The following is a 19,173-nucleotide window of genomic DNA, read 5'->3' on the forward strand; positions in this document are numbered from 1 at the left end:
CCGGCCTCCTAACTCCGCCCCCAAGACCCGGAAGCGAACCGGAAGCGAAAACCGCTCCACCTTTTCCCAGTAGGGTCACGGCCCGGCGGACGGGAGCCGGGGTTCCGAGACTAAAGAGCGCTTGGCGGGTCAGAGCAGCCCGTTGCCCGGAGCCATGTCCCGGAACCTGCGCACCGCGCTTATATTTGGCGGCTTTGTCTCCCTGATCGGCGCCGCCTTCTACCCCATCTACTTCCGGCCCCTCATGCGGCTGGAGGAGTACCGTGAGTGACCTCTGACCCCGCGCGGCGGCCTTGAGCCCTGTCACCCCCACGCCCTCCCCTTCGCCCGCTGCACCTGTTGCGGAGGAAGGAGGCAGGCCAGGGTTCGAATCCCGCTCTGTGCAGCTTTGTGGCCGTGGACAAGTGATTTAACTTCCCAAACCCTGAGCGTCCTTATCTGTAAAACCGGGAGAATAATAAGAGTGCCTTCGGGGCTCTTGGGAGGTTCAAACGTGATAATCATGTATGTGAAAGGAGTCTGCACATAGTAGGTCGGCGGCAAATACTACGTCATCCTCATAGTTAACGTTCACTAGAAGTCTGTTATGTGTCCGGTTAGGCGATGCATTTTAATTTTCCACAGTCTGATTGGTTGCTGATATTATCACCCCGTTTTACAGATGAGGAAGTTGAGACACTAAGAGATGTGGTAAAACTAGTAAGTGGCAAGGCAAATATGCCAAGCTGGCTTTGTCCCCAGAGCCTCATCCACACAGGGGAGCTAGGAGTGGTGGTCAGGCGGGGAGGCAGAACCCTGATGATCTTGAGCTTAAAAGGTATTTTTATTGTTCCTCATTTCCACCCCTAAAGATGTCTTTGAGTGGAAATGTTCCAAACCTGAGCTGTTAACCTGGATTTTTTAAGTTCTTCTCCTTTCTGCGCTTAATATTTTTCCTGATTCTACTGTTGTGGTTTTTTTTTTTTCTTTCTTTTTTCTTTTTTTCATTTTAAACTAGTTGCTCACAAGACAATGGTGAATATCCTGGGAGTAATTTTCCTCCTTAATCATTCAAGTCCTATCATTCTAAAAGCCAAACTCTCCTTCCCTGAGACCTATACCTCAGCAAGGATTAGCACTTTGATATATCTGAAACCATCTGTCAGAGAAAAAATATTAGGCATTAGAGGCTCATTTTGTTCTCCAGGAAACCTGAATCATCTTGTAGATGGAAGAAGGCTAACCCTGCCCCTTGAGAATATTAGCGGAGGCTGAAAGCTTGGCGATTTGAAGGCGAAAGCTCCATGTAAATGCACTGCACATTGCAAAGGCTACAACACTTTGTTTCTGGAGGCAGAGTGTTTTAAGTACACATGTAGATTTCCCTGGCTTTTTTTTTTTCATCATCCAAAGACTGAAATGGCCTCTGTACTTTCTGCTCTCCAGCATATCTCCCTGCACTACTGTGGGGGTAAAAGTGGGGCTGTCAGAAACTCTGCCTAATCTTATTTCCAACCTCCTTTACTGGGTCTTTATCCCAGGCTATTTTATTACAGCATCTAGAGTTGAATTTGGGATAAGGGGGTCTGCTTTGGATCCCATTAGAAAGGTTTGATCAGTTCTTAACTCCGGTGATTTTGCCCATGAGGTGGACATACGTCTGGAGACCTTTTGGGTTATCACAGATTTGGGGGGAGGGTAGCCTATTGCCTGCCCACTTTTCTGACCCAATTTTAATTTATTTGGCCAAGTTTACTGGAAGTCATAGCTGGAAGGTAATACTAAACCATGAATACTTGTTGAAACTTTGCTGTTTGTCTGGTGCTCTTCTAAGCATTTCATATGTATGTTAGGTCATTTAATTCTCAAAACAACTCTGTGGTAGCTTCTATATGATCATCATTCCCATTTTAAATGTGGGGAAACTGAGGTATGGAAAACTTAAGCAACCTGGACATGGACCCACAGCTGATGAGTCCCAGATCTGGGATTTGAACCAGTACCCTTAATCAGTACAGTATAGCACCATATTACCTCTCTAAGGGCGTAAGAAAAGAGAGTAAGGCTGAGAATAATCTGAATTAATCCCTTACTAGGTGGGTGACCTAAAGTCACTTAACCTGAGCCCCTCCTCTTTCCTCATCTGTAACAGTACAGCTTACAGGACTGAATTTACAGGTTGTTGTGTGAATGTAATGAGGTCAAGGGTGGGGAAACATCTAGTGTAGTGCTTATACAGTACTTATATTAAGCATTCCATTAAAGCTTTTGAAAAATAAGGAACCATAGGCAGCAATGTGAGATGAAGAGATTTAAGTACGTGGGCAAAACCCAGAGTTTGCTGACCAGGTAGTAAATCGGGTTCGTGCAGGTGGGGCATTCATGACTGCATCATGGGATAGAGCTTCAGTTCATTTCAACACATTCAACCTGTATTTATTTAGTCTCTTTTCACTCATTGTTTTATTGTTTTTATTTTTTTTTTTATGGCTCAAAACTTGAATAGCGAAGGTTCATGCTCAAATATGAGCATAGGCATTCTCAAAGGAAGAGAAGCAGTCTGAGGCCAGGATCCTTGCATTATAAGGACTTGGAGGGGTCCTCTCTACTCTAGCAATGCTAATAAGGGATTGCTGAGCTGTACTTTTCATTGGTCATTTTCAGGTGCTAACGTGAGCAAAGGCTAGGTGTGTGTGGGCTAAGTATGTGGGGGCTGGATATGTGTGCCAAAAGGAGCTTTTTGATATGGGGTTTAGGGTCACTTCCCCCTCCCTCCTTCCGTATCTAACCTGCCTCATTCTGCACTCAGAGAATTCCGTCCCTCAATCTTAAGGGATGCTGAAGGGAGGAGTTCAGTCTCTGTAACTACTTCCTGCTGACAGAGGGGGCATTGTCCCTGCTTAAATGGGAGCAGAATTCTCTGGCTATCATATCTAATGATTCTTCTGGGAGGGTATAGGGGTTTTTGCATCTTTCTTGTTCTGGTGTCATTCCTTGGTTGTCTGTTGATGTTTTACAAGAGTGTTCAATCTGTACCCATGTCTCATGCTGTTACTGTTGAGGTGCAGCTGAGAGAAAGAGAGAGAGAGACAAAAACCCACAATGCTCAGGAGAACTAGGGTGGCTAGCCCCATTAAACAGAAAAGGATGGGGTGAGGAATGGCACCTATCTCAGGTGGCAGAAACTTGAATAAATCAAATGGGAGACCTTGGGACTTGATAAACAGTTGAGTGGCCTGGTCTCTAAGGGAGTTAATATCCTTTGTTATCTTCAAGCTCTGATTAACATAAAATCAACAGCCCTCTCCCAGGAAACCACATGTTCCTCCATGGGCTGCTGTAAGGGTATCTAGGGTTCCTCGGTTTTGGAAGATGATGCCCACTAATGAATTTATTTGGGATTGGAGAAGGGTTAAGGTGGAGGCTGTTCATTTGGTGCTAGTGGATAGGTTAAGGGAGAGATTATGGTGGACCCCCTCTGCCCAGCTATTCCTGCAGCTCCAGTAGCTACAGCTCGCCCAATCCCAGTGGTAGCTAGGAGTGGGATTAGGAACTTAACTACCCTTTATTCGAGTTTGTGATTACAGGTTGGGAAGTTGGTAGTAGAAAAGGCTCATTTCCACTTTTTAGCTTCAGTATGGGGGCCACATACTCTATAAAGTGCATGCCCCTGACCATGGGGGTTGGCTAAGGTAGGTTTTATGCCCACAAAGGACGAATATTCCCTGATCGGGGTCTAGAGAGACAGTGAATGTTAGGTTGCCTACTGGTCTGGACAATTAGCTGCTGGTTGCTAATGTGGCTCCCTGGAGTTTGATTGGTCATGAGCAATCTGTGCTCCACTGCATGCTGTAGGAGGCACTACTGAGTCCTTTCGTTATCACCAAGTGGAAGCTGGACAGCCCTGGGAATTCATGGAGAAATCAAAACCTCAACCAAAGGGCTGGCACCATGAGACTTTTTTACTTTCTCTCAGGAAAGAATTCAAGAACTAGTCAGTGTGTACAGCCAAATAGTTTAAAAGTTTGATGCTGGAAAGCCCTGGGAGTTCTCAGCTGGATGCTGGAGAACCCTGGGAATTCTTGGCTGGATGCTGTAGAGCACTGGAAGTTCTAGGCTGGATGCCATAGACCTCCAAAAATTCTCTGGTGGATGCTGGAGAGGCATGGGAATTCTCAGAGCAGTCTAGACCCCAACCAGGGGCTCATGCTGGGAAGGTTCTTGACTGAGTGGTGAGAAACTCAGCAGGAAAGAATTCAAGGACTAGTCTGTGTGTACAGCTCAAAATTTTAATGTATAGCGAAGGTACAGGCTCAAGAATGAGCACAGGCGTTCTTCAAAGAAAGAGAAGTCTCATTCATTGTCTTAAAACCTGGGCTTTAGCATTACCTGGCACTGTGCTAGGTGCTCCATATACGTACCTGACCAAGATGATCAGTGCACTCCTGTCTGTCTCACTGTGTCTTCATCCAAACCACACCCCACCCACTCCCTGGACTCTGGGCCGGTCTCTGTGATAACAGCCTGCCCTGTATATTATCCGTTCCTTACCTAGGCAACACCATGGCCTTTTTTGATTACATTTTTGGTTCCAAATTCTATCTTAGTTAACATTTGTGGTCAGAGAATGTGGACCATATGGTTTTGATTCTTTGATATTGGTAAGGATTTGTTTTGTGTCCTAGTATAGGTCATTTTTTGCTAATGTCCCCTGTGTGTTTAGAAAGAATATTTATTCACTGATTATGTACAGAGTTCTGTATGTATTGATTACAGATCAAGCTTGTTAGTTCTGTTATTCAGGTATCTGGAGGCCATACATATTGAGCTGTATACAACTCAGAATGTTCTTAGAGAATCTTTTCCAATTAATAATATGTAGGGATCCTCTTTATCACCAATACTATATTCTTCCCAACTCTAGTTTTAATCTATTACTGTTAAAGTTGCCACTTTTCTTTTAGTTAGTACTTTGCTGTTGTGCCTTTTTCTATTCTCTTGAATCCAGCCTTCATTTGACTTTTTGTGATAGTCTGATACCCAGCATAAATTGCACTTTTTAAATCCAGTCTGACAATCTCTTTTAACTGTTGAGGTGAGTTCATTTTTATTTATTATGTTTACTTATATAGTTGAATTTATTTTTACCATCTTATTTGGTGTTTTCTATTTATATCTATGCTGCCCTTTTATTCCTTTTCTGTTGTCAAGGTCTTTCCCCCTCCATCCCCATTAATTTGAAAGTTTTACATTCTATTTTTATAGTTTTCCTGATTACCATTTAAAGTTTAAAGTTAATCAACATCTTCACCATCTTATGAACAATACAAGGACCTTAGGATGCCTTGACCCTTAGCCTGACTTCTTTCTTTTTTTTTTATGATTTCTTTTTTCATTTAATTTTTTATTAATTTTTAAATTTAAAAAAATATATAACAACAAACACAAGCATTCTTAACATATAATTATTCTGATCTACATATATAATCAGTAATTCACAATATCATCACATAGTTGCATATTCATCGTCGTGATCATTCCTTAGAACATTTGCATCAATTCAGAAAAAGAAATAAAAAGACAACAGAAAAAAATTCATACATGCCATACCCCTTTCACTGATCACTAGCATTTCAATCTAAATTTATTTTAACATTTGTTCCCCCTATTATTTATTTTTATTCCTTATGTTTTACTCATCTGTTGGTAAGGTAGATAAAAGGAGCGTCAGACACAAGGTTTTCACAATCACACAGTCACATTGTGAAAGCTATATCATTATACAATCATCTTCAAGAAACATGGTTATTAGAACACAGCTCTACATTTTCAGGCAGTTCCCTCCACCCTGTCCATTACAACTTGACTAACAAGGTGATGTCTATTTAATGCATAAGTATAACCTCCAGGGTAACCTCTCGACTCTGTTTGGAATCTCTTAGCCATTGACACTTTATTTTGTCTCATTTCACTCTTGCACCTTTTGGTCGAGAAGGTTTTCTCAATCCCTTGATGCTGAGTCACAGCTCATTCTAGGATTTCTGTCCCACGTTGCCAGGAAGGTCCCACCCCAGGAGTCATGTCCCACGTAGACAGGGGCAGGGTGGTGAGTTTGCTTGTTGTGTTGGCTGGAGAGAGAGGCCACATCTGAGCAACAAAAGATAGCCTGCACTATATATTTTAGTCCTGCCTTGTGTTTATACTCCCCAATTTGGAATGATTAGTGTTTTGTACAGTCAATGACTGTTTATCTTTGTCCACATTCTTTATTCACCAATTCTTTAATCTGACTCCTTTCTAGCTTCAGTTTTCTAACTTCAACCATACATCTTTTAATATTTGTTTGGTGAGAATTTGTAACTGGAAAACTCCATATTTCTTTGTCAGAAAGTGTATAGACTTCCATGTCTTCTGCTGTTGCTGTTGAAAAGCTCATTTTTAGCCATTTGTTCTTCAAATTTGATCACCTCACTTGCTTGATTAAAATACTTGAATAACCCTCCACTGTCATCAAAACAGAGTCCAACCACTGAGGGGTCATTGAAGTCTTTTAATCAAGCAAGCGAGGGAATCACATTCCCTCTTTATGGGTACCACCCTGACAGTAAGTGAAGGAGAGGCTGAAAGGATAAAGGCTGCGGGTAGGTAGGTTAGAAACAGGAAGGCTGTATGTCCTGTGAATTCAGAAAGAGGTGACTGTAACCTGAACCAGGGTGGTGGTTTTGGGGCTAGGGAGAAGTGACTAACTTGAGGACCTGTGTTTAAGAAGTCAGCTCTACAGAAATTGGTGCCTGATTAGCTGCAAGGGTGAAGGAGGAAGAGAAAAGAGAATAGCACCCATCTCCCGACTCCAACTCATTAACTAGGAAATACAAGAAGAAATTGGTTTTGAGGGTTGAGGAGATGAGTTCGTTCAATTTTGGATGTATTGAACTTTAGGTGCCTGGACAGTTGCTTTTATAATATCTTTGCCTGGTTTTGGTATGAGGGTGATGTTGGCTTCATAGAATGAATTAGGTAGTTTTCCCTCCGCTTCGATTTTTTTGAAGAGTTTGAGGAGAATTGGTACTAATTCTTTCTGGAACGTTTGGTAGAATTCACATGTGAAGCCATCTGGCCCTGGACTTTTCTTTTTAGGAAGCTTTTGAATGACTAATTCAATTTCTTTACTTGTGATTGGTTTGTTGAGGTCATCTATGTCTTCTTGATTCAAAGTTGGTTGTTCATGTCTTTCCAGGAACCCGTCCATTTCACCTAAATTGTTGTATTTATTAGTGTAAAGTTGTTCATAGTATCCTGTTATTACCTCCTTTATTTCTGTGAGGTCAGTAGTTATGTCTCCTCTTCCATTTCTGATCTTATTTATTTGCATCCTCTCTCTTCTTCTTTTTGTCAATCTTGATAAGGGCCCATCAATCTTATTGATTTTCTCATAGAACCAACTTCTGGTCTTATTGATTTTCTCTATTGTTTTCATGTTTTCAATTTCATTTATTTCTGCTCTGATCTTTGTTATTTCTTTCCTTTTGCTTGCTTTGGGATTAATTTGCTGTTCTTTCTCCAGTTCTTCCAAGTGAACAGTTAATTCCTGCATTTTTGCCTTTTCTTCTTTTCTGATATAGGCATTTAGGGCAATAAATTTCCGTCTTAGCACTGCCTTTGCTGCATCCCATAAGTTTTGATATGTTGTGTTTTCATTTTCATTTGCCTCGAGGTATTTACTAATTTCTCTTGCAATTTCTTCTTTGACCCACTCGTTGTTTAAGAGTGTGTTGTTGAGCCTCCACGTATTTGTGAATTTTCTGGCATTCCGCCTATTATTGATTTCCAACTTCATTCCTTTATGATCCGAGAAAGTGTTGTGTATGATTTCAATCTTTTTAAATTTGTTAAGACTTGCTTTGTGACCCAGCATATGGTCTATCTTTGAGAATGATCCATGAGCACTTGAGAAAAAGGTGTATCCTGCTGTTGTGGGATGTAATGTCCTATAAATGTCTGTTAAGTCTAGCTCCTTTATAGTAATATTCAGATTCTCTATTTCTTTATTGATCCTCTATCTAGATGTTCTGTCCATTGATGAGAGTGGGGAATTGAAGTCTCCAACTATTATGGTATTTGTGTCTATTTCCTTTTTCAGTGTTTGCAGTGTATTCCTCACGTATTTTGGGGCATTCTGGTTCGGTGCGTAAATATTTATGATTGTTATGTCTTCTTGTTTAATTGTTCCTTTTATTAGTATATAGTGTCCTTCTTTGTCTCTTTTAACTGTTTTACATTTGAAGTCTAACTTGTTGGATATTAGTATAGCCACTCCTGCTCTTTTCTGGTTGTTATTTGCATGAAATATCTTTTCCCAACCTTTCACTTTCAACCTATGTTTATCTTTGGGTCTAAGATGTGTTTCCTGTAGACAGCATATAGAAGGATCCTGTTTTTTAATCCATTCTGCCATTCTATGTCTTTTGATTGGGGAATTCAGTCCATTAACATTTAGTGTTATTATTGTTTGGATAATATTTTCCTCTACCATTTTGCCTTTTGTATTATATATATCATATCTGACTTTCCTTCTTTCTACACTCTTCTCCATACCTGTCTCTTCTGTCTTTTCGGTTCTGACTCTAGTGCTCCCTTTAGTATTTCTTGCAGAGCTGGTCTCTTCGTCACAAATTCTCTCAGTGACTTTTTGTCTGAGAATGTTTTAATTTCTCCCTCATTTTTGAAGGACAATTTTGCTGGATATAGGAGTCTTGGTTGGCAGTTTTTCTCTTTTAGTAATTTAAATATATCATCCCACTGTCTTCTAGCTTCCATGGTTTCTGCTGAGAAATCTACACATAGTCTTATTGGGTTTCCCTTGTATGTGATGGATTGTTTTTCTCTTGCTGCTTTCAAGATCCTCTCTTTCTCTTTGACCTCTGACATTCTAACTAGTAAGTGTCTTGGAGAACGCCTATTTGGGTCTAATCTCTTTGGGGTGCGCTGCACTTCTTGGATCTGTAATTTTAGGTCTTTCATAAGAGTTGGGAAATTTTCAGTGAAAATTTCTTCCATTAGTTTTTCTCCTCCTTTTCCCTTCTCTTCTCCTTCTGGGACACCCACAACACGTATATTTGTGCGCTTCATATTGTCTTTCAGTTCCCTGATACCCTGTTCAAATTTTTCCATTCTTTTCCCGATAGTTTCTGTTTGTTTTTGGAATTCAGATGTTCCATCCTCCAAATCACTAATTCTATCTTCTGTCTCTTTGAATCTATCATTGTAGGTATCCATTGTTTTTTCTATCTTTTCTACTTTGTCCTTCACTTCCATAAGTTCTGTGATTTGTTTTTTCAGTTTTTCTATTTCTTCTTTATGTTCAGCCCATGTCTTCTTCATGTCCTCCCTCAATTTATCGATTTCATTTTTGGAGAGGTTTTCCATTTCTGTTCGTATATTCAGCATTAGTTGTCTCAGCTCCTGTATCTCATTTGAACTATTGGTTTGTTCCTTTGACTGGGCCATATTTTCAATTATTTGAGCGTGATCCATTATCTTCTGTTGGCGTCTGCGCATTTAGACAGATTTCCCTGGGTATTGGATCCAAAAGTTAGGAAGATTTTTCTGTGAAATCTCTGGGTTCTGTTTTTCTTATCCTGCCCAGTAGGTGGCGCTCGTGGCACACGTTTGTCTGCGGGTCCCACCAGTAAAAGGTGCTGTGGGACCTTTAACTTTGAAAAACTCTCGCTGTCCGGGAGGTTCGCTAGCCGAAGCGGCTTGGAAGAGTTCTAGCCGGCCCGGGGACCGAACGCAGGGAGGGTTGCTGGCCGCCGCAGCCCGGGAAAGCGCCCGTCCGAATTTCCTAGTCGGCCCGGGCGACAAGCGTGGCGTGAGGGCGCCAGCGGCAGTGGCCCGCCCGGGAGAGTGCACGTTCCCGGGGAGTCACGGGTTTGGAAGGGGCCTCCTCTGCCCGTCACCGTTCTCCCCGGCCTGGGGATTTCCGATCCAATTCTCTCAGTTGGTCCGGGGGGCCGCGCGTGGTGTGGCCACCAGCCGCCGCGGTTTCAGGGGACCGCCTCTCCAATTCTCCCAGCCGGCCCAGGAAGGGGGAAGGGAGTTACTCCAGCCCGGGAAGGGGGAAGGGAGCGCCACCCGCGCGCCTCGGCGATCTCACCCAAGCGGCTTCTCTCAGCCAGCCAGCTGTTCCAGGATGGGGTACGCTGTCTTTTTTATCTCTGTTGTGGCTTTGGGCGCTGTTCTGTATCGTTTCTACTCCCCTAGTAGCTGTCCTGGAGAAGAAACTAAGATCCGCGCATCTTACTAAGCCGCCATCTTCTCCGGAAGTCTCGACAGTTGCTCTTAGAGATTTCCCATAGGCAATGAGGTATACTAATCTGGAGCTTAGATACTGAGTCTGAGCTGGAGCCAGAGATGTCTGGGGCTGTCATCAGCATTTTCATGGGAATCAGAGTCATAGTAGTATAGGTTCCCAGGCAGAGTCGAGTCCAGTGATTGAAAATGACAAGCTGGCCTAGGACAGAATGCTGTTGAACCCCTGTGTTTGAAGGCCTGAAGAAGCAGACAGAGGAAGAGGGGACTTCAAACAAGATGAGGAGGAATGACCAGAGAGAGAGGATTAAAACCTGAAGGGCTGCAGTCTAAAGCTGGGGAAAGAAAGCTCTGTACCAAAAGGGGTGTGCTTAGCAGGGTTAGAGAACTTGGAGGTAGTAAGAAAGATAAGAAATGAAATATCCCCTGGATTTATCAAAAAGAAAGTAAAGGCCATTGGTTATTGTTTTAAAAACATTTCCATTGGTTTGATAGTGAGCAGAAAGTAGATTGCAATGAATTGAAGAGTAAATAGTATGTTAAGTTGACTATTTAAAGATATTTGGCTATGTGGAGAGGAGAATGGCAAAATAATATTTGCAGCAAGGCAAGGAGTATAGGAAGAATTCTGTTTTACTTTCAGTTTTGGCTGGCAAAGATGCAACAGCCAAGTGAGTCTCCAGACAAAGATTATGGAGAGAGAAAACAATCCACAGAGTGGGAGGTGGCATGGGATCTTGAGCTCAGGTGGAGGAGAGAGCCTTGGATTGAAGGCAGGAAACCTCTTCCACCAGCTTAGGAGGAAGGGCAGGTATGGATGTCACTAAATGTTGATTTCATGTTGGGAAGTTGTGAACACTTCCAGGTAATGGCTTTTTACTTCATTGTGATGCCTGAAGTCAGATCATCTATGAGTGAGAGGCAGAACCTCCATGCCATACTCGCCCTCCTTGAAACACTCTCTTCCGTGGATTTCTGTGGCTGGCCCCTTCTGTCAGTGTTCCTGGATCTGCTCTTTTTTTTCCTACCTTTTCAGCCAGCTCTTCCTAGCCTCTCCTCTTGAGTCGTCTTCTTCTGACCACCTGTGTTAATTTGCCTGAGCTGCTGTCACAAATATCATAAATTGGTTTTGGCTTAATATGAGCTTATTGGCTCACAGTTTTGAGACTAGAAGAAGTCCAAAATCAGGATATCAGCAAGGCTTGCTTTTTCCTCAGCAGACGATAATTCTGGCTGCTGAGAATCCTTGGGTTCCTTAGTTTTCCTGTTACATACTGATGTCCTCTCCTGGTTCCTGCTGACTGCTGACTGCTGGCTTCTGGCTACTTTCTGTGGTTTTTTTCCTTTATAAGACCTCCAATAATCCAATTTAAGACCCACCCTCATTCGCTTGGGTCACTTTTTAATAAAAATAACATCTTCAGGAGGTCCTGTTTACAATGTTTTCACATGCAGAGGGATGCAGATTAAGATTGAGAACATGTGTTAGTTGAAGTACACAGTTCACCCTACTGCGCCTTCCTGCAGACATTGGAATTCCCAGGATTTGGGATATACCAAGGAGAATCCCACAGTTCGTGGAAGGTCAGGGCAGAAGCCTAGTCCCTGAGAACTAGGTTACCAGTGAAAACAATGTTTGGAGCCACTGGCTGGCTAGGGAAGAGACCGGACCATGTGGAGCCTGAATGTCAGTTCAGTGCAGGCCCATCAGTTAAACTGATGCTGGCCAGCCTAGGGATGGGGGGAATATGGGGACAGGTGGGCTCCAGGGTCTCTTCTGGAATAAGCCTATAGGCAGCAGTGAAGTGGCCTCAGAAAACAAGAGGAAGGCTGCTTAGGTAAAACCAAACCACAGAGATCTTCCAAGATTGAAAAGTAGGTAAGCCACTATCACAAAACTGTCTTATTGGATTTCATTTTGACATTCATTATGACCTTCCGCTCTTTCAGTAACTCAGCAAGACTTTTGTAAGTGTTGTAGAGTCCAAGGTCAGTAACTGTACATGATATCTCAAGTACTGAAATGCACACTGGGCAGATGGCCATTAGCACTGGGGGCTCAGTGAGCCAAAACCAGAAGTATATGTAGAATTTTGCTGTGTATTTGGAGGGACTCCCAGATGTTGCTTTTTATCTTTCATCACGTTGGCACAGTGTACTTTGTCTGAAGAGTGCACATTTAGGGAATGGTGGAGGTGCCATAACTAGAACCCTAATCTGTCTGCAGAGTGTCCCAGAACTAGACAGTGATCCTGAACACAGCCTTTTAAAAATAACGTGTACTTTCAGCATTTGAGAGCAGCCTGTGTAATGAGGCAGAATAAAATCATTTTCTGTGATTCTTTTCATTTTGAATTTTAATTAGATGTACAGAAGCATAACATCATAGGGTTTTGCCAGAAGGAACTTGAGTTCATTCACTCCTCTCAATTAGATGACTTATCCAAGGTTATCTAGCACATTAATTTCCAGGTGAACACTGGACTCCAACTCCCCTGACCTGGCCTGATGTTGAATACCCTGTCTCACAATGCCTTTTAAGTTAGCGAAGGCTTTTTAATAGTCACAAAGCAAAAGTTTAAGTGGAAGAGCTGAGGTGACTTATGTTCTCCTATGTATCTGCAGTGTTCTTTACTGCTGCACCTTGCTGCCCTCAACTGAATGTATGCTCACGTAGTCTGAACAGGGTTACAGAAAATCACTTGATGCGGGATAATGCTTAGTTTGTAAGGACATATTCCCTATTATATGCCACGTGCTTAGAATGTGCTTTTCGTGTTGTGTGTGTTGTGGGGGAGGGGGGGTTTGAAGGTGCATGGGCAAGGTAGAATATGCTTTTTATTCCTTTAATATAATTGAATGAAATGCATGGACAGACTAGTCTTACTAACTGGTCTTACTAACTCGCTAACTTACAGACTATGGACTTGCCATACTCTGGTGAGGAAATAAAAGTGTTTGTAGGGTTGGGAGAAGCAAGAGTTTTGAGTAACATGCTAGTTTCCCTCACCCATCGAGTCACACTTGTCACATGGCCATTTCATTTTCCTTGACTGCTGGTTCACACTCTCCATCAGACATTTGCTGTTAGCATACATCCAGTGTTGGATCATTCTGTAGACAGATACAGTGTACAGTGTGTGTTTAGGTAGCAGCAGCAAAGTGTATGAAAAAGCATTTTTTTTCTTTTATTTGATTTTTGCTATTTAAAAAAGATGCTTTAATGATTACCTAATACATGGATATGAATCTATCTATATAAGTTAACAACATAGTGTTTGAAGTTTAGTTATTGTTCAATATTTGTAATTATTAACACTTTTAATTAATTTCTATCCAGTGAGTATAATCTCTATGTACTGAATAGAACTAGGAAAATTTTGGAAAAATTTTCTCCCCTAGTGCAATTTTTATTGATTTCCTTCCTTTTGATGTATCATTCTCTAAAGAAGGTGTCGCTAAAATGATGCAGGTTCAATTCATTAAAAAAAATTTCACCATGTATTAATATTGAAAATGAACAACTGTTCCTAGAAAGATGCCATATCGTCTTCTAGGCCTGAAAAACCTGCTTCATGGCCTTATGTTAACTTCAGTTTCAGATTTGTTCTCATAGATTCTTTATGGCCTGGGAGGTCACCAACAAATAACAGTAAAGAAAAATTGTGGGGAAAAAAAAAGATGCTTTGACATAATAATCTTCATGGAATAGTCAGTGTTTTGACTTCTTTATACTTATTTTACAGCTTTGTATTTTCTTTAAAAATATTCCTAAGATGCAGAAAATATGCTAGAATAGTATAATAAATCTCTGTAGCGCCTCATCTAGATTTACCAATTGTTAACATTTTGCTACATTTGCTCCCTCTATTATATATATATATAAAGTATATACATATGCACAAATATAATTATATACACATACATTGCAGTTATTACTGTTATTTTGTTGAGCCATTTGAGAGTAGGTTGGAGACATTGTGTACTTTCATTCCTCAGCATGTCAGCATGTGTTTCCTAAGAATAAGGACATGCTTGTACATAATCACAATATTATTATCCAATCGAGGGAATTTAATATCGATACAATGCTATTATCTAGTGTACATTGCAATTTTGCCATTTGTCCAAATTACATCGTTTCAAGTTGCTCTTATTTTTAAAATCGTGCATTGGTAGGAGGAAATGGGGGCTTTTGTCGTCTCACAGGGTAGAAGAAAGTGGGCTCCTGAGGTCGTCTTCTGCCTAGGTTTTTAGGTTCTCCTGGTCCTTCACTAGATTTGCCTCGGTTTTTAGGTTATCTACAGGTCCTTCACCAGAGAGCATCCTCAACTCGTCAGTTATAAGACTGCTGATGGAGCTGACATTTAGGAATACAGTGTTCATTGTAAATGTTAAATAGTAACAAGTCACACAGTGGATTTCTTTACAATATGGACATTCAATATAAAAATGTTCTCCTTTTCAAAGACCTAAAAAAATTGCTAGGGGGATTATTTTAGTACCATACAAAAATCAGCCCATCTGTATGCATTCCCAGTTTTAACAGTATTCCTTGGCCTTTTGACTAGAGATAAACATCCTCAATTAAAACTACAAATCAAACACTGCCTTAGCACCAGGGGGCAGAGTTGGGCTTGCTGAGACACTAGAGTGGGGAATTTCCTAACCCGGCATGGCAAAACTCTCAGCCCAGTGTTCCATATTTGTGTTTTAATCATTTCTCTCCTCATAGAAACATGCTCACCGCTGAAGTGAGTAATTAGCTGAGTAATTAGTGAGTAATTATCCTGATTTGTTCACATTGTTAAACCCCTGGCTGCTGTGATTGTCCTTTTCCTTAGGTTTGTATGCATTTGCTATTTCTCCATTGATAGCAAAGTAGAAACTTACTTTCAACCTCATCAAGATGTACTTGCTAAATCCTGAGGAACCAGTGTCTGTTTTCCCTTGAGCATATTCCACATTCCCAAATAAAATGTCTTTGTATCTATGATGAATTTCTATAAGACTGCTTCAGCCTTAGAGTATTTATAAAACATTGATGGATTAAAGAACCAGAGGATATAGATAGGATGCTAATACCTAGTTATCACTTGGTAGGAACTGGTTCAGCAGAGCGTTTAAATTGCATGTCCAAGCCAAACTACAGAGGTGGTTGAATTAGAACGAGGATTATAAAGAGATTATGGCCTATTAAAATAATCCTCAGCCTCTCTCCAACCTCATTAGCAATTAGCAAGAAAGCATGGAGACAGGGATTCCATTCTCTTTACTTGGTCCTCCATTGCATTGTAAGAGGATGGGACACAATTAGGTATTCTGTCCTTGCCAACACAAGTCAGCTTCCTTTAATGCTTGGCAACGTGCCAGTTTCTTGGGCTTTGCAATACCTGCCTCTAAGAGAACCTGTTTAGTTCACCAGGATGTGTGATTTCCTTAAATCTATGGGCTTAGCATGCATTTTGACTCGATTATTTTAAGACTGTCATCTCTCTCTTTCATAATGTCAGAGAATGGACTTTTGTTTGGCTTTTTAGGTCTGAAAATCATACCCATTTTTGTTCCTGATAAGATCGATGGCAAGTGTGGTCCTTTAATATTTGGCGTTTTCTAAGGGTATGTTTGAGAGAGATCCATGCTTTGAGAACTCCATGTTTATAGAATGGTAGGGGCTCAACCCGGTAGGAATGTCTTAGAAAATGAGGACTTTTGTGTTGCCTTATTTCAGAAATCCTGCCTCCTCAGAGGCTCCATTATCTCCCACTCTAGATGGAAGAAGACTTTGGGCATACCTTGGTTGGAGGGTCTTGAGTGCCACCTCCCTGCTACTTTTCAGAGCAGCCCAGTGAAGCCATCAGCCGTTGTCTATAATCAGCCTCATTATGCTGTGTCTTCTCTCTGTCCCTGTTAGAATTGGATATCAAGATTCACATAATCCTCATTGCCTAATGTTTTATTTGCCAAAGCAAACTTAGCATTGATAAAATATCAAGTAGGTCACTTAGGATTGACTTTCTGTCACTGCACAAGAGAAGCAGCTTCAATGAATATTTGATTTGGCAAAATGCTGTTTCTTGTACCTTTATACTTGCATAACTTTATGAGAATTCAGAGCCAGAATAAAGAAAATGGCCTAATATTAAATAAGAGCTAAATGTGGATTTAAAGAAACACTGTCAACCTGATTTAAACAAAGGCCTGATTATAACATTTAATTACTGTAATTTAGTAGTAAATATCCTTTGACTCTCTGTCTTTCTCTTGAAAAGCTGCCATTTGTTTGTCAAGATACTTAAAATAATAAGTCTTTGTTTTCACAGACCTTGGGTTTCTCCTAAACTACTTAGAAAGATGTGTCAGAGTGCTTGAAGCCCACTGATAAAATGCCTGATTTCTCTTGACCCTAGCCTGTTTGACATCAGACATGGAGACTCACTTAGCTGTTATAGCTCAAAACGTGCTTACTAATTGGCACAGCACCTGCAGTCAATTAGGAGAGCTTCAATTATCCAAACCAAAGCCACCCACCCAAAGATTAATTTTCTGCTCTATTTCCTACCAAAAACAGCATATTTAGCTCTGGGTCTAGTTCTTCTGTGGAGTGCATTTTAGACGTATAAACTATGTCGTTTTCTTGATAATTGTACTTGTTCCTTCAGTTCAGCAGCTTTCCCCTCCTGATATCACGCCTACCAGTTCATCCCAAATTGTTCTTTTTTTGTTATTTTGTTGCCTTTCCAAAATGCTGAGATCACAGAGAAAGGATGTTAACTGGGAAGCTTTTCTTTGAAGTAACTTTCTTTATTTTATTGAAAACACCCAGTCTTTCTGCCTAACAGGATCTAATTTCTACAATCTAAAAACTTTGAGTAATGGTGTCTCTGAATGTAATAGCCCCTGTAAATGTTGTTTTCTAGTTGACCTACATAAATACAAAGGTTCCCCACCTCCACCTCCCCCTTCTAAAGAGTAATTTTTCTGTTGTGTTTCTCAGAGAAGGAACAAACCATAAATCGGGCTGGTATTGTTCAAGCAGATGTACAACCACCAGGTAAACTTTAAAAAAAAAAGCAAAATCTCATTTGTATTGTGATGGGCAAGAGTGTGTGTTTATGTGTGTATGCATTTGCTTTGCAATGGGGAGTGAGAGAATGCTTTTTAGCTTAGAGGTTACATTGTGATTTTGCTGTTTATTTCACAACAGTTGCCATTTTACAGGTGCCACCCCAAGACTTCATTTCAATATTTCACTCCAGAATACTTTTGAAGTTTGTCACATTCCTCTTTTGCATTTGATAAATGGGCATAAAAATGTAGCAAGTGTGCAATAAATGTGAAGTGTGAATAGCTGTTTTGCAGACTTGTTTACCAAGCACCTATTTAAATACTACCCTCATGGGAAAAATACGGTTTACTTGTGAGCTATTTTAATTGATGGCGAGTCTGCTTTATACAAAAGCTCAGACGCTCCCTTTATGGCTGAGTGGTTAGTTACTTTCAGATGATCCAAATTGGCTAAGAATGAGAGGTTTCCAGCTTATTAACCAAACTCTTACAATCCATGGCAACATTCCTTTTTATTTTTATTTTTTTTAAGGAGGCCAGGATACATATCTTCCTATCTTGGGATAATTTGCAAGCCATTTAAAAGTCTGTCTTGGCTGCCATAGTTTCTCAAGCTACATGTAAATTGTGCCAGGCAATTTGGATGTCATTTTGTTTGTTTGGGGTTGGGGGAAGTGATAGGAAGTTGAAAAATGAATCCTGATTTTATTCATATTTCTTTCCATAGGGTTAAAAGTGTGGTCTGATCCATTTGGCAGGAAATGAGAAGCCTGTCACCAACTCTGACCGTGAAAGTAGACATCTTCATGCTTTCGATTCTGCAGCAAGTATAAATCATCTCCCTGTGGAACGATGGCTGGAGAAGAAAGCTCTGTAATGCCGTAAATAAGAGTACTTGTGATGAGAGACTGTGCATGAGGATTAATATTCCCCTTATTTCCCTTCTTAAGTATCAAAAGGACTGTGGAACAAATCACACCATTAGGAAGGTTTCATGATTCTGATTGACTTTCTGAAAATGAAGTTACTTCATTTGTGTTTGGAGTAGATCTACTTATTATTCAGTTTTCACTTACCCAAAGAAGCTGTGAAAATACTTTGGATTTAGGAAGATCCAAGCCTATTTTGCCGTCTTCTAAATAAGAGATTTCAGTGCAAAACAGTCATGCTGAGCTGCCTCATAGGGCTCTTTGAAAATGTTAAAGTTGATAAAACTGTTTGAGAACAAGAAACATTGTGCTTTTAAGAATAAACAGTTCAGCTTAACCCTTTCATTGAAGATTTGCTCTGTTGGAAAATAAATATGAAAAAAAATCAGAAAAAATTGATATTCATGCATATTAGATCAGAGTTGAATTAATAAAGTGAAAATGTGTATTTAAGTTATTTATTTTTACTTTACAAGTATGTGATGAATGTGTGTATATGTAAACTAACTATACCAAGAAGTAATTGACTAGACAATATTTGATTAGTTATTTGACTTACTTGGCTAGTTATTTGACTGTGTGGTATTCATCTGTTTACAAGTAGAAATTTTAAAGGGTAAATAGAAAATTTGCTAAGACAAATATTTACTGAATGCTGGTTCTCTACCAGGTACCATACCAGGTGCTACAAGATGAGCCTGAAAATACTTTCTTTCTCTCTGGTACTCTGGCCTGCCCCTCACTAGATTATAGGTTTTGAAAACACACATCTTTCTTTTTTATATCTCCCAGAGTTTCTTGCATATACTGTAGACTCTCTAAATGAGCTTCCTGGTGACGTAATTTTATTATTGTGAACTGGGAGTTTTTTTAACAGACTATTTGC

The 19,173-nt window shown here is 40.5% G+C and overlaps 1 protein-coding gene across 1 annotated transcript; it reads left to right on the forward strand.

Moving 5' to 3' along the window:
• Positions 1-22: 22 nt before the first annotated feature.
• SMIM20 (small integral membrane protein 20) lies at positions 23-18,735 on the forward strand. The gene is made up of 3 exons (XM_077136537.1): positions 23-263; positions 17,288-17,344; positions 18,086-18,735. The coding sequence occupies exons 1-3, from the start codon at positions 155-157 to the stop codon at positions 18,121-18,123; spliced, it is 204 nt and encodes a 67-aa protein (XP_076992652.1). The 5' UTR covers positions 23-154; the 3' UTR covers positions 18,124-18,735.
• The last annotated feature ends 438 nt before the right edge of the window (positions 18,736-19,173 follow it).

The sequence above is a fragment of the Tamandua tetradactyla genome, chromosome 19, assembly GCF_023851605.1.
Source record: "Tamandua tetradactyla isolate mTamTet1 chromosome 19, mTamTet1.pri, whole genome shotgun sequence".
Lineage (NCBI taxonomy): Eukaryota > Metazoa > Chordata > Mammalia > Pilosa > Myrmecophagidae > Tamandua > Tamandua tetradactyla.

Bases quoted from the DNA above. Each gene is read 5' to 3' on its own strand.
- SMIM20 (XM_077136537.1), top strand. From the start codon at position 155: ATGTCCCGGAACCTGCGCACCGCGCTTATATTTGGCGGCTTTGTCTCC. The intron at 264-17,287 runs GTGAGTGACCTC...TGTGTTTCTCAG, and splicing joins CATGCGGCTGGAGGAGTACC to AGAAGGAACAAACCATAAAT. The intron at 17,345-18,085 runs GTAAACTTTAAA...TTCTTTCCATAG, and splicing joins AGCAGATGTACAACCACCAG to GGTTAAAAGTGTGGTCTGAT.